The 15,946-nt window shown below is 36.1% G+C and overlaps 3 protein-coding genes across 6 annotated transcripts in view; 1 reads left to right on the top strand and 2 right to left on the bottom strand.

Moving 5' to 3' along the window:
• Nucleotides 1-3,724, bottom strand: part of LOC145977868 (flotillin-1) — a 42,254-nt gene extending 38,530 nt beyond the window's left edge. For all 4 annotated transcript variants that reach the window (XM_083110199.1, XM_083110197.1, XM_083110198.1 and 1 more), the window contains exon 1: nucleotides 3,592-3,724. In XM_083110199.1, the coding sequence (XP_082966325.1) occupies nucleotides 3,592-3,640 (49 nt within the window). In that variant the 5' untranslated portion in view covers nucleotides 3,641-3,724. The remainder of the gene's footprint in view (nucleotides 1-3,591) is intronic.
• A 3,027-nt stretch (nucleotides 3,725-6,751) lies between these two features.
• LOC146005474 (histone-lysine N-methyltransferase SETMAR-like) lies at nucleotides 6,752-7,231 on the top strand. The gene has a single exon (XM_083144718.1). The coding sequence runs from the start codon at nucleotides 6,752-6,754 to the stop codon at nucleotides 7,229-7,231; it is 480 nt and encodes a 159-aa protein (XP_083000844.1).
• Nucleotides 7,232-9,047: 1,816 nt separating this feature from the next.
• The window catches only part of LOC145977869 (flotillin-1-like), a 49,539-nt gene continuing 42,640 nt past the window's right edge, over nucleotides 9,048-15,946 (bottom strand). The window contains exons 10-11 of the mRNA XM_083110202.1: nucleotides 15,309-15,473; nucleotides 9,048-12,810 (exon numbers count right to left, since the gene is read on the bottom strand). Coding sequence (XP_082966328.1) covers nucleotides 12,793-12,810; nucleotides 15,309-15,473 — 183 coding nt within the window. The 3' untranslated portion in view covers nucleotides 9,048-12,792. The remainder of the gene's footprint in view (nucleotides 12,811-15,308; nucleotides 15,474-15,946) is intronic.

The following is a 15,946-nucleotide window of genomic DNA, read 5'->3' as shown; positions in this document are numbered from 1 at the left end:
ATATAATCTATTATGAGAATAACAAAAATTGGTAACACTTTACTATACCAGAGACAGATTTCTTCAAATTTACAGGAGAAAGTACTTACGCAAATCATTTTCTGTAGCGTTGTTGATGTTCGGGAATGTAGTTTTGATCCATTTTAATGTGAATGCACGTGGTTTTCTACGAAAATCTATTTCCGACGCGCTATTGCTGCTGCCACCATTTGCTTTCTGCACGAGAGCACAATACGCACTATTGCTGCTGCTACAACATGACGTGTCGAGGATGCGTCGTGAAATTGTTGCCGGGTGTGGAAGATGCCATGGAATTTGTCCCTATATGCTAAATTGTACGAAAGGAGTGCAAATGGAACCTAACCTAACAGGCCTAACCTAACCTAGTAGGCATACCTCGTCCCCGTGATGGTTCGTGGGGCTATCGTATGTAAGAAATAGACATTATTTTCGTTAGAAATCCATTATTTCACCTAAAGAAATGTTCTGCAACGCAGAAAGGTACGTTAGCAATGTAAAAAATTGCAAAATAAATCATTGATAGGTGTCTCCGGTATAGTAAAGTAGTACCCAAAAATCTAATACGGGCAATAAACTCGAATGTGTTACTCATTTTCAGTAGTCACTGCGCGGTTACACATCCTGTTGTGAAACTCTTATCACTTGAGATATTTTATTTCTAGTCCAGCTAAAAGAATGAACCATATGTAGAAATATTTTTTTACATTAAAAACTACTGTATTTGTAATAAAATGAAAATTTCATTAATTATATTTCTATAATTTACTAATCATTAGAAAAGTGGAAAATGCTGTTTATCTTTCATATGTTGGTTACTTGGTCTTTCTTAATTGGGTTATAATTTCATGACAAAGCTTTCAGACTGGTGACTAGATTTCATGTATTAGGAGCCAAATAGCATTTAAGTGTTCATGTCCAGTCCAAACAATGATTAGTAGAAACATATTTTTCTTGCAAAATCATGTTTTTCAGTGAATAATCTGTAGATACTTAGAGATGACCACATATCTTCAAGATATGAACATGTAATCTAATTTTTATTTTTTAAAGTCATGTCATATTATTTATCATACCTGCATTTTTTATCGGTGTCTCATTCGTAGCTCGAAAGTTATCTAATCTATCAGCTCCCTGCTAATATATTTAAATCAGAAGCAATAATAATTGTACATGGGATTGAAAATCCATTTCATAACTAACTACAATTACATAAAATTGTGGGGTGATGAGTAGAGGGAGGAGTTACAAATAAAAAGTTCGAAATGTATGAAACAAAATTAAGAATATGCTAAGCTTTGTTCTGATACACATATTGACAATAATCAGTTCCAAAGAACAATGAATGGCACCAGAGGGAAGACATCCAGTCATTGGGAGATGTGGTGATCACAAAGCAAAATAACAAATTACTGCATTTCAAATATCTTAGAGAAGAAGTAAAAAATAAATCAGAATATTCTTGTACTTGCGTGAAATTAGTCAAGTGACAGCATGAAAAAAGCTAGAAAAATGCAAGGAATTCCCTAAGCTTAGCGAATCGAAATGAGAGCCCAGTACTATTCTCCGTGACCAACACTCACACAACGTTTCCTATTGAGTGCAATGGTGTTAACCGAACCAGCTCAGAGCAGAATTGTGCAAATCTCTACCTGTTCAAAAACGTTCAGCTCATCTTGGCAGACACCCTATGACCCTTAATTTTACCTGCTCTTGAAGGTATTGTCATAACAGGCCTTTTTTTCCAGTCCCATGTATACGACAGGGTTTCTCTGACCCCATAAAGATTAAATTTCTTCCGAGTGTCTGATATTTCCAGCATTGTACAGTATGCAATGCATGTAATTAGTTATGTCATGAATGGAACAATTCTTTAAAAAGAACTGAAATATCAGATTTTGTTTCAATTATGTTAGACGAAGAATGTGATGTTAACAGTGGGTCTCAATTGCCAACTGTCTTGAGGTATGTGCATAAGGAGGAGGAATGAGTTAAGGAATAATTTATCGGATTTATTGATGAATGGGTTATTTGTTCATGTAAAAATTGTTGCAAATAACTATAAACTGGAGGATAAATTTATTGCTCAAACTTATGAGGGGGTGACAGTTATGTCAGGTCATTAAGCGGATTTGCAAAAGAAGGTCCAGGACGAGTACCAAAAGGGATTATTTATGAACTGCTACGCTCATGTACTAAATGTAGTGCTGTCTCAGGTAATGAATGAGATATCGGAGTGTAATGTATTCTTTTCCACTTTGCCATACAAGTACATTTAAAGAAAACCACAAATCTTTTCCACAAACTAGTGGTGTTTTACATCATGCTTCGTGAACACAGTTGAACAGTACAGGGAGCCAATAATGGACTTTTCTTATATTAATGAGAACAATGATGACAACTGGAAGGGAGCGGACAGATGTGCATTTCTTGCAAAGCTGTCAAATGGTACTTTTACTGAAGACATTTTCTATTTTGTTTGCTTGCACCAATGCTATTTTTTAATGTCCCACAAACAGAGCATGTTGATATTATGATGTGTTTAATTGTAATCAGAGATTTTGAACAGGAATTTAAAGTGCAATAGGAAAGGTGGTAACAGTTCGTTATATCGGAGACACATTACAATCGGATATTTTGTTTCACATTACGAGTAATTCTTTTGGTTCCTTTCTTCCGTTGCGGAACATACAATATGGCGTGCACAGCTGTGGATCATCAGGCGTCGTGCTTATGTTTTGACGATTTGGAGTGGGTATGCAGTGTTTCAACCTTCTTAACCGAAAAATACCTACTTTCATGTTCATTTTGTCATCACAAACCATTGATAGATAGCCCCAAAAAACCATTCACGATAGCCCCACAAACCATTGACAGATAGCCCCATGAACCATTGACGGATAGCCCCAAAAATCATTCACGATAGCCCCAAAAACCATTCACGATAGCCCCAAAAACCAACCCAAAAACCATCCACAATAGCCCCACGGACCATTTCCGGCAAGGTCAGGTTAGGTTAGCATAGTTAAAAAAAAAATATAAAAAAATTCTCGTAAAAAAAGGCACGTTTGGAAACACTGGCAAGACCGCGTGACTTTCCACAATGCTAAGGGAACCAAAGCTAACCTAACCACGAAAGCATATATTGAACAAAACCTTAAGTAATCGCTAAAACTCTGCAGTATGTGCTAACAGACGTACATCGAAATCGAACCATGTAAAAATTGCATTCGTAGCATGATGAAATCGCACTAAAACAAAAGGAACTTGGGCCGGATAAGCTATTATACGTATATCAATAGCCCTAGTCCAGTTGTATGCGAACGCCAAATTGCGCCGGTTGATAGAAATATAATTTCATCCAACAGTCGCATAAAGTCCTAATATACTTTCCGCCTTTGCGACGAAAAACACGAATTCTGTACATAATCACTGCAGGTATTTTACAATTTCAATTAAAAGTGTGAATACTGCAACAAAATATTGCACAATTCTGTGACGCTTCTTGCATTACTTATCACCGACTCTAAAAATAACATTCAAAAAAATTCTAAAAATCGTAACCGCACTCACCTGACACCACTAGTGCCTCGTTAGGGCCACAGGTTACAAAGCCCCACATTTCCAATATTTACAAATCGTCCGCAATTCACAATAAAAACATCAACACCACACCCCTAAACATAAACAACATTCCTAAAATGGCATCTCTTCACAACATCACAGAATACAAACTTATGACCGTAAAAATGGCACCAAATTTACTTTTTCTTACCGGACGCATAGTACTTACTGCTGTTCATGTTTTTCTAAAAATTCAACAGAGAACCAGTTGAGAAAAATAATTAAATAAATAAATGTTAAGAAATAATCCAATAGATGGTAGCAAACACGGACAACACACAAGGGGGTTATGGGGGCCAGAACCCCCCCCCTTTGGGTCAGCATGTTTTACAGAAAATTACTTTTTCCCGCAATTTTAAGGTGCGTTGCAAAATGATAAGAACGAATCAAAAAGTAAGTGTGACACGTGTACTAAGTTACAGGTACAGGCACACAGCACATTACAATGCTCACATAATGTACAGAAAGAAAAAACGTGTTGACCAGAAGTCATGTGCAGGCAAGGAGAAGGTACAAAGCAACGAACCTTAAAAATGACCATGTTTACTGTTGCAAAATGATAAGAACGGCATCCCAGATCTGCTTTAATAGTCAATACACGAACCATGGCAGTACACCATTTTGAAGACCCGATCACACATGCTGTCCACCAGTGTTTCAAATAGATTAGCATCAAGGGCATCCCATGCAGCATCGATAGCATTCCTCAGGTCATGAACGTTGTTGTACTGGTTTCCATTGGCGTACACTTAATGGGACAGAAGATCCCACAGGTTTTCCATGGGGTTAATGTCAGGGGAAATCGCAGGCCAATCGATGACATGCACATTCCTGTCAAGAAACCAGAAGATAGTGGACTCAGCAGTGTGTATAGTGGCGTTGTCTTGCTGAAAACGCCACTGATCGCCACCAATGCCATTGGCAAATGGCAATAGATTGTCCGTTCGGATGTTTTGGTATCCGAGCACATTCATACGGCCTGTGGGAAAAGGCGAGATTCATTTTCCCATGATAACCAAACCCACCCATTACCATTACAGACTGTCCTCCTTGTTTTCTCTTGGAGAAGATCTTTTCCTCTTTGCGGAGATCATGCCAATAGTTTCTCTAGCCATCGTGACCATCCAAATCGAATTTCTTTTCATCACTGAAAATTACCCACCGACATTCCTCCTTGCACGCCATGTGCATCTTGGCCCAGGACACGCGACACTCCTTGTGTTGTGCTGTGAGTCGTGGCTGTCGTTTAGCCTTGCAATATCGGAGACAATTGCTGCATTTCACAGCCCGTGATAGCGTTGATTGATGCACATGAATATGAGGATCACGAGCCAACTGTCTGAGGGATATTTCACCAGCAGCCAGCTTCCTCAGGATGTCACGTTCCTGTCGGGGGGTCAATTTCTGCGACCTTCCCGGTGCTTTCTTCATTCCATATCTGTCTCCAAGTTTTAGGAAATTGTTCACCACACAGGCGCTGCGACGAATTCGGCGTGCAATCTCATTCCAAGACACTCCCTCTTCTTTATATGCCAATATCTGACCCTTTTCACGTTCCGACAATCCTGCTCGACGGCCCATTCTGCACCTTCATCAATGCTGTCATACTCCGCAACAGGGTATGAATACCTTGTGATCTGCACGCTAGCTGCAACACCACCCTCTATAGCCACTGGCAATGACATCTACTGGGGTAACCGCACTCCGTTCTTATCATTTTACAACGCTCTTTTGACTTCGACCTTGCCTGCTGTTACACATACACGTCTCCCTGAAGAGTACCACGTTTCTCATAACATGCTTTCCTCTCTCTGTCAGTTTGCATCACTTTCGTTTCCTGTTTCCTTTTCGTTCCCACGATATGTTCAAATTCCATACCATTCTTATCATTTTGCAACGCACCTTATAATGGAAAATTTCTCATTCTTCTGTCAGTTTCAGTTTTCTACTATAGAAAATTTCTGGGTGCTCCTATGTCTCTCTCTCTTGGTAGCACATATAACTTACGAGTACTTACGTTTTATGATATAATAAAATATTCTAATGATATCTAAATAAGTAAATTGTAATTATTTACACCAAATTCAAGCTCATTAGTTATATTTTAATACTCTTACTTACATAATTAAAATATAAAGGTAGAAAGAAGCAATAAATTATACTATGTTCAGAAACCCGAAGATGGCTATTTGAGAAAATTTAATATGGGTGAAAAGCTTGTTCCATAAAGCATTTGTTTCGCAGTGTGAAGAATTGGCTGTGTGTGTAATAAATGGTGAAAAAACACAAGTAATAGTATTCTTACATAAAGGTTGCAGCAGATTTGCTGGCTATTAATTAATGTTCAAAATTTTATAACACTAACATACTTTGAGGTTGTCTTCGACCAACAAAAATGAAAATTCAAAATAAGACAACCTATTGAAAGGGAAGGGGAGGGGTGCATGTGCGACAACCTGGAGCCTGAAGTCAACACTGGTTATCAAGACCTGCAAAGCAACTCTCCATCCAATTCTTATCTATGGCTTCACAGCTTGGACATGTACAGCACATTGTTATGTGAAAAACTTGAGATTTTAGAAAGGCATGCTCTTCGCATAGTTTGTAGAATATCCTTACTAAGTCCCACTAGATTACTATATGTCTGGATGACTTTTGCCATATATTCTGTTCCATCTGGAAAAACTTCACATCCACTAGATAAACTCACGTATCACACAGCAACATCCACTACTCCATTATGCAACCTACTATGATGCACTACATGAAACTCCACCATCTTACCATTATACCACATTATCACTACTCCTAACCTTATACGAGGCTTGTCCGGAAAGTAAAGATAGACACACATTTGCACGTTAGGGAAAAAATGTGTACCAAAGTTGGCAACACTGGCAGTAAGTAACCTTGATCCATACAACGAGGATTGGGGGTGAGTCGTCAGTGCTGTGCTGAGTCTTGTGCGAGGAACACACGTTGGAAATGGCAGCGGCGATAGCGAATCCCGCCAAGTGCGAAGTGCACGCCGTGATCAGGTTTTTGCAGGCACAAGGAAAGCATCCATCGGAGATCCACCAAGAAATTGTGACTGTGTATTGGGAACGTAATGAATCGTCAAAATGTGGCAAAATGGTGCCGTGCCTTCGCAGAAAGTCAACATGATGTTCATGATGAAGAGAGAAGTGGGAGGCCGTCCATGAGCACTGACGACCTTCGCAATCGTATTGAAGCAGAGGTGCATGCGAATAGGCTGGTGACAATTCGAGAATTGTGTGTGATGTTTCCAGACAGTTCGAAAACCACTATTCATGAAGTTGTGAGTGGGTTAGGGTACAGAAAGTTGTGTGCACACTGGGTCCCAAAACATTTGACTGACGAACACAAAACCAAACGACTGGGATATGCACTGAACTTTCTTACTCCCTACGCAGAAGAGGGAGATGCATTCCTGGACTCCATTGTGACAGGTGATGAAACATGGGTATTCCACCATACGCCTGAATCCAAGCAGCAGTCACTGCAGTGGTGCCATACCCATTCTCCAAAAGCCAAAAATTCAGAACGTCAATTTCAACCCGCAAGCTGATGGCAACCGTTTTCTGAGATCGCTACGGCATCCTGCTGGTGGAATTCATGCCGCCTGGAAGAACGATTAATGCTGAAACCTACTGCCAGACTTTGAAACATCTTCGACGTGCAATTCAAAACAAACTGAGAGGCATGTTGTCAAGTGGAATCCGATTTATTCATGACAACGCCCGCCCCCATGCAGCGAATGTCACCAAAGATCTGCTTGCACAGTTTCGATGGGAGGTCCTTCACCATCCACCATAAGCCCCGACCTTGCACCCAGCGACTACCACCTGTTCATGTACCTAAAGAAACATCTTGGTGGAAAACACTTTTCCGACAACGTTGAAGTCAGGGAAGAAGTCACAACTTGGTTCCAGATGCAGGCGGTGGATTTCTACGATTCAGGGATACAAAAACTTGTTTCGCGTCTGAACAAATGTTTGGACAATGGTGGCACTTATGTGGAGAAATAGCCTTTGTATAAATGTAACTTTAGTTGCGAGCAATACATTTCTTTTATATTTTATTTTTGGTTTGTATCTTTACTTTCTGGACAAACCTCGTATATTCTAACTTTACTACAAAATCATCCTCATTTGGTACTCTATAGTAATATGTAGCTGGGTTGGATTGTTCAATGAACTAATCGATTCTGCAACTGTCTACTGAGTCAACAATAAATATTCCTTGTTAGCTCAAGACTTTATATTTTGGTTCAAGTTGCATATTTTATAAATCTCTTTATGTTACACTTTATCATCTGTAGGTTAATTATGGCCATCCATCAGAATAACTAGCTTATTTTATTTAATAACTATAGGTCTTAAAACCATGAGTAGGGTCTCCCCTTTTTTAAAAGTCATTCAGACAATTCAATAATGTGTAATGAAAAGAAAAGGACAAGAAATGAATTATTTATTAATCTTACTGAAAAGATTTTCTCAAGTTCAGAAAAAGTTACCAAGCTTTCAAGAGCAATGATTACATAAAAGGGATACTCACAAAGAACACCAGATCTTTCTTCATACATTTAGCTATTAATGAAGTAGATTAAATTTGCTCCTCTCGTGCCAATCAAGATAGATTAGAACTTTTGTGTGTGTATGGCTGTGCTGGCTGAAAATGCTGTCCTTTACATTTCAAAATGTACACAAATTGATCATTGTAGATTATAACTCAAGGCTTGTAAAAGTGTAAATGTGAAAATATCCAACCGTATGTTATTTATAACCTTGGTATAAAATAAATAGGTCTGCATTTCTTTTCTTCTTGTCTCACAAAAATAGTTCGCTCCATGAAGTAGGCTTTATGAAAACACATCATTTATTAATTAGAAATTTTAGTCAAGAATGCAGGCTTGATCAGTCCTCAAATCCAGGTCTCGGCCACACCATGCCATTGTTCTCAAACTCTGCTACAGAGCCAGACATGGCTTCCCTTATTATCCACTCTTATTGTTTTGTCTCTGCCAATGCTACTGCAATGGCATCCGTTGCCTTTGAAACACTTATGACGTCAACAGCGCCTAGTTTCTCCCAGCGTAGAGTTGTAACTTCCTTACGATTTAGCACACAGGAGATGTACTATGTAGAAATTTCAGCAAAAAATGCCAGCCCGATGAGGATTCAAAGCCGGATCGCTAAAATTCTTCATATAACATCTTCTGTGTGTGCCAAATTGTAAGGAATAGAAGTTTATGTTGTTGTTAAAGCACATATTTTTATGTTTTAGGGCACATTTAGGACATAAGTGCATTTTTTTTCCCATAGTTTGGCGATTTCTAGGTCATAAAAATCCGAGTCTTATTAATATCAATTATTCTCAATTCATAAACTTACAAAACCTTTTATTTTTCAACTTTATAACATAGATGGTAACAATTATATGAATCAGTTAGTACAAAGGATTTGTCCAAGATAATTACACTTTTGCATGCCTAGCAGTACTAAACAATATAAAAAGTTACAAATACAAAAGCTTTCTACATTACATATATTTTGTTGCAGTCTTTGAACAATTATAAACATGAAAAACTCTTAATGTTATAAAAACTCACAAGTACAACTACATACAAAAAATGGACAGAAGAATATAATTGATCAAAACAGTTTATAATTTGGTTCAAAACAGATCTTTGTGATTTAAATTTGAACTTAAGCCAACCTTCAGGTGAAATGGTTCATTCCTGTTGTCATAATTTGTAAAAAAATCTGCCTCTGGTTTTGATTTCATAAAATATCCATACTGTGAAGTTACATATTCTAACACCTATGATTAATATTAACTTATGGAATATTTTATTTTCATATTTTATGATTTTTCTAAAGCAAAACTAAAAATTTTCTAATTCAAAGTTAGCAACAAAATATCCGTATAGATAAACAGTAATTTACTTAGGAATTGTAACAAAACCACACTGTATTTGTATACACATGAAGTGTGTATATTAAAGTTCAATTTGAAGTCTATTGTAGAAGATAAATTCTGCATGTATCAAGCTACGTGTTCCACAAGAATCATATCAAGAGAATTTGGACAGAAATGTACAATAGTTTACAAAAGTTTACAAGATTTTCTGTACAAAAAATTAGAGCATAAAATTGAAACTGTTCACTGGCAATACTCTCACTTTATCAAAAAAGGAAGCCAAAAGATTTGCCGTCAAAATTACAAACATTTATACAAAATGTTATCTCTTTTATATTTAGTGTCATGCTATCTAAAAGTAAGTGATATTTTTCTCATATTATAGATACAGATACAATATAAATTCAAAACTATAACAACCCCAGTGTTTAACCTTAGTGGAAAGAATATAAAATGTAAAACAACACACATGTAGAATTTGTGGAAAAACTTTGAAAATGTTAAATGCACGCAGTAAAGAAAATATATAGACTTTTGTGTAACACAGTTTGCCAATACCAAATTTGGCACACATGTGAAAAATATTATAACAAATTATGTTATTTGTACTACGAAATTTGTACTGTATATAATTTGCTGCACTGTTTACAAATATGAAGTACTGATATAATTAGAAAATTTAGTGCTTACAAAATATCAAAGGTATCTTTCTCAAAAGATTTAAATATCAATTTATAATGCAAAAATATAAGTCAATTCATGGTCATAAACAGGAATATGCTTGAATAGTTTCTAACTGGATTATTACGAGTGTGCTTAATCAAACAGTGAAGATTGTTTTGTTACACATATCGTGATGAGATTCTTGCACTATAAAACATAGTGTCAAAATTGTGATTCAAAACTTGTATGTTCTAGTTTTTTGGTTCTTTATTTATTTTTATATTTCTTGTTGGTTCTTCACATTTTTTGATTGTCAAAATTTAAATGTCTGAAAAATATTAGGTTAATTCCTGCACTAGAATATATATATATATATCTATGTATAGTTTTATTTCCAGCTAAACATATGACAAACTATTCAACTCCACAACTTCCTATTTTCTGTATGTAAATTCTTTTATGCATGTATATATGTGATGAGTATATTGTGCATATTTATGTGCAAGAGTAGTGTCTTAATTAATTTCTATGGTACTTTTGACTGAACTGATCATAGCCTATTTCCAAAACTGGTCTTTGTGCGTGTGCTATTTACTGTATTGCAAAATGTGAACAATTTTAAGTAAATTATTGCAACCAAATTAATCGTAAACCAGAAAGCTGCATCATTATTAACTACTTTTTTGAAAATAATTCAGTAATATAGATTGGAGAAAAAAGCTATGTAGATAATCTAACTGTACTGTTATGTTATGTGCTAATTTTGTGGGTAAAATTTACACAAAAACCAGTGAACCAGTGCTGCTTCTTTTGATTCAATGGAACCTGTTAATTTCAAATATATATATATATGATCTTCATTGTGTGAGTTGATTCTGGTTGCCATATGATTGCAAAGGAAGCATCGACACAATACAACCTGCATGAAAGTCACCTCAGATTCCATTCAATGGATACAAGCAGCACAGATTCAATGGTTTTCTTGTAATTGTACAAGTATTGACACTCTAATGTCATCAGCTGAAGGAGTTTCATAAAAATAATATATCACACGCATATCTATATACATAAATTATTAACAAAGAAACTTAGTATTCATATTGTTTTAGAGCAACAGGTTTCGAGGATGGTGGCAGTGGCTACCAAAATTAATAGAACGAAAAAACAGCTTTCAGGAAAAAGTTAGTACCAAGTTTCCCTGTAATTATATACTACCGCGTCTCTCATCCCCCAAAATATGAATTTGTACTTAACATAAAATATGCTGAATATGCAATATGTCTTTAGTTTTATTAACAAACGGACTGGTGAATTTTTTTTATGTGTGGAATAAAATTTGTGTGGATGCACATGTGAATACCATACTTACAGAATATTCTATATTGATGTGTGTGTGTGTGTGTGTGGTAAGGCAACTGTGAGACAGAAGCGACACGGAACAGGCTACAAGCACTGAGGTGGCAAACAACATGGACTCTTTCGGTCTGAAAAAGCACTCACTGAGCATGAGAGACCAACAGACCGAGACAACACAATGCACACCATTGACAAAATGGTGCAGTCCAAGTGACAAGCAACATGTGCAGCATGTTGTGTCACTGGTACATAGCATTGATTTCGGAATGTTCATTTTCAAACAACAAGCTTGGCAGTTGCATACCACCTGTCACTTTGGACTGAAAGCTGCCTAAATGATTGCCGAAAAAAAAAGGATAAAAAGAGATAGTAAAGGCAAGTGTGGCTCATGAGACATAGATTTGAAAAAAAAAAGCAAGGAAGTGAAATCTAGCAGAGGACATACACAAGTATTTCATATCACTGAGGTATGTTTGTGATGGGTGTCTGTTGCACCAGAAAAAAAAAAGTTATTGACAGAATTGCTATTACTTTATAATTTTGGACACATCTCAACAAGCTAAAACTATTATTTCATTAATAAAGGGGAAAACGTAATATATAAATTCACAACGTGGCGTGCAATGTTATATATACTATGCATTATATATCAGGCATTACTCACTTGAAGATTAGATGAAGAGATATCTTAATGATATGTTGTCAGAGACAACAGCTTTCCTCTCTTAAAACAATATACAATAAAGCTACAAAGCAATAAAAGAAAATATAATGTGTCACTGTGTCCTTTCATTTAATACAAACACATACATTTAATATTTTATCATCTTCTCATATCCATATCTACATACATTGGGGAAAGAGCTATACTACTACAGTAAATAAACTTTGCGGCAATTCTATTTTTAACATTCCAAATGAGATTCAAAAAGCAAAAATGATTTAATGCACAATACGTCATAACTTGCAATTTTTTAACTTTAGATTTTTCATATTCAGCTCCTTTCTTAACATATCAGCAAAAAACATACTGTTTCTATCCAACAATTTTAACTACAACACACATAAAAGCCAGCACATTACTTTCTCCTTGTTTTCAAACACTAACATGAAGTGCAATACTGCAACACGTCATTTCCATCAATCTGAAGTTAGAATGCAACAGCCAGCAGAGATTATTCAAAGCCTCTAGGCTGCATGGACAGACTGGAAAAGATAATAAATTTCGTCAACACAGCAGCTACTCTACGAAAAATATAATATTCAAATATAATACTGTTCCACATTTTCAAGGCTATGATAACATATTTTTAATGACAATTAACAGGCATTACTATTTTACACTAAGTATTTGTGAATAGTTCCTTGTCGTAGATTTCTGTCAGTCACAAGTCAAGGAATCATTGCCATACCTCCACACCCCATATGCACCTTCATGGCACAGTGAAATAGTTTTAGTTTTCTTTGATCAGTAGGAATCTGTTAAGTGTTTGATTGATTGATTTGGTGTTTTAAGTTCACTCTTGCACAGTAAGGCTGATCGGGACTGGACCTACAGTTTAAAGTGGGATCCATACTACTGTGTGCCTCCACCAGGGATCAAACCCAGGACCCCCTGATTACAAGGTGATGATGCTACCACTGCGCCACCGGAGAGACCCAATCTGTTGAGCATATTGACATCAGTATTTGTAAAGTAGTACTGGTTCTGCTTTCATAAATATATACACTTTAAAAAAAATTTATTTAGGTTAAAACTTTACGTAAATTAGGTGCACGTTCTGCACTGCTTTTACCCAGCTTTCAGATGTTTTCCAGGCAATTTTAAAATAAACTTCCATACCAGTCCGTGGTGATGTAACAAGTGTGACGTGGTCGCGGCATTCAAACAAAGTGGTAAAATTTTGGAAGCCAAACAAACTAAAAAAAAAAACACACACACACAAAGGGTTTTCTTTAACCACTAAGCCCACGACCACCTCACATCAGCATTTGCCAAAATTAGAGCAAATTAAAAATGGTTAAATGTCTTAATGCTTGTGAGAAAATACACAAACCCGCAACCTTTTTTCCTTTTTACTCAAAAAACATAATTTATTACCTCTGTGGCAAAATCATCATTCATCCGAAATATAATATCCAGTTATAACCACAGAGATATCAAGTTTTGGCCCCCTAATGCTGACTCACAAAATATCATGGATCTCCAGCATCCGATCCCAAGAATACAGTATCTTTCCCCTTTTCTTTAGCAGTCGCGATTAGCTATCGGTTTCCGTATTGTTGGTCGTCTAGCCACGAAAACGGATCCAATCTCAACATGCACAAAACAAGATGGTTTATAGTTACGATTTTATCTTAATCCAATACATAACGTAGTTCTTTTCCCTCATTATTGCTTCAGTAAAGTATATGTTAGAATAAACCAATATATACGTATATATGGAATGATTAATCAACAAAAAATAACATTTACAAAACGTCGGAACTTCAATTTTGTGGCAATTTATTATAACAGTCTAATCCCCGTACAATTCATAACTTCCCCCAAACAACTGACAAATACGTCTTCACAAATACAACTGTACGTAGAAAATAGTAAAACACACATGCATAATAAATAATTCATTTACCATATGTACCCTTAAAATAGAATATGAAGATAAACACACATATTAAATAGATTTCTGGCATTTGCATGGGTTTAGGTGATCGGAAAACCTTATGTCCTCTTGTCCGAGATATTCTAGAAATCAAGCTATTGAATTTAGACTGTACTGTGGTTGCATTGATATACTGGAATTAAGTCTCGATGCACGAAAATGAATAATTCAAACTATTACAGAAAATCATAATAAACTAAAACAGACCGGTCATTAACACAAACCAAAAATTAATTATATAAGTATACTTAATATTGCATGTCGAAACCAGCAGTCAAAAGGCACAGTCAAATCCATATGTAAAGCAGTGTCTGGTGATCACCTTCGCCAGTGTGCGAACAAGGAGAAGAGAGCTCCTTTCGTATGTATGCCACAACTGCCTCTGCTTTTTTCTCTCGGAAGAAAACCTCACCTGCAAGCGTGGCTTTCTCCGTTGAGTTACCATGTTCTCCCGCTAGGGGAAGCAGCATTGCCAGTTTTACCTGTCCGACGTTGAGAGCCGAGCATCTAGTACACTCTGACGCAAAACTCCTCGTGAATTCAACGAGGAGAATGTGGTGGAGCTTTTAAAATGATAATTGCTATAAGCAAACACCACACAAGCTAATAACCAATTGTAAGTGTTAAGCTGCATTTTCATTTCAAGAGAATAAATATTATTCAACGTTGTTCAAAATTAACCAAAAGGATACTTTTACATAGAATATCTCACATCAAGCTGGTTTAAGAAAAAGGAGTAATTTATTGTCATTTCCAAATTCTGCAAATAAAAATGATTTCCTGACTTAAGCATTTGGGTTATTTTGAAAATATCCTGATTTATTCCACTCATACATAGATTTTCCTGAGTTTTCTTTGATTTTAACAGCAGTGGGAACACTGTAGATGTAAGGATGTAGATAATCAGATTATTTTATATAGTTTTCTCACACTCTAGGCACAGACACAGACTGTGCATTTGTGGTACATAAAAGTCAGGACAAAATGTATCTATCACAACAGAATTTGAGATGAGGTCACAATCAAAACAAGAAAACTTGCCTTTATGATGTCCACCCCGGTCAAATTCCTCACAACTTCAGGTACTTTGGCGACGATGTCCAGCACCTCGGATGTTATCTTGGCTGCTCCAACATCTCCTTTTCCACTGGATACCATGGTGATCTTCTTGGTTTGCGAGAAAGGAGCTGCTACTTCTGCTGCAATCTAAAGGAAGTCAAAACAAACATATGAATAACTATTGTTGCATTTCGAACGTAATCATTACAAATACTCAATTTTTCTATTTATCTACATTATACTGCCATTCCTATAATCAGATAAACGTTATTTACGTGTTACCTAAGTCTAGAACACTATTGTGTTCCAATATTACAGTATAACTAGCGCTACGTAATTTTATGTACATGAAGGAACCTATTTTTAACACAACCTCTACATCATGAAAACAAAATGACGATTCTTTGTGAACATTTTGTTTATTTTCCTTAAATTGGAATTTTATTCTTAATTTTAAAATGTATAAACATGGTTTTATTTAACATAAGACTATTTTAACCCTTTCACAGCCAAAGTATGATTTTTGACCCTTTTGTGAAAATTAATTTCTCTGTTACTATTTGCTATATAGACATGAAATTTTGCACACTGATTCAAAATACTAAGGGATAGAAGGTATC

The sequence above is a fragment of the Lepisma saccharinum genome, chromosome 23, assembly GCF_977018435.1.
Source record: "Lepisma saccharinum chromosome 23, izLepSacc3.1, whole genome shotgun sequence".
In the NCBI taxonomy this organism is placed as follows: Eukaryota; Metazoa; Arthropoda; class Insecta; order Zygentoma; family Lepismatidae; genus Lepisma; species Lepisma saccharinum.
The sequence above is the reverse complement of the archived record's forward strand: the minus strand, read 5'-3'. Positions and strand labels throughout refer to the sequence as shown.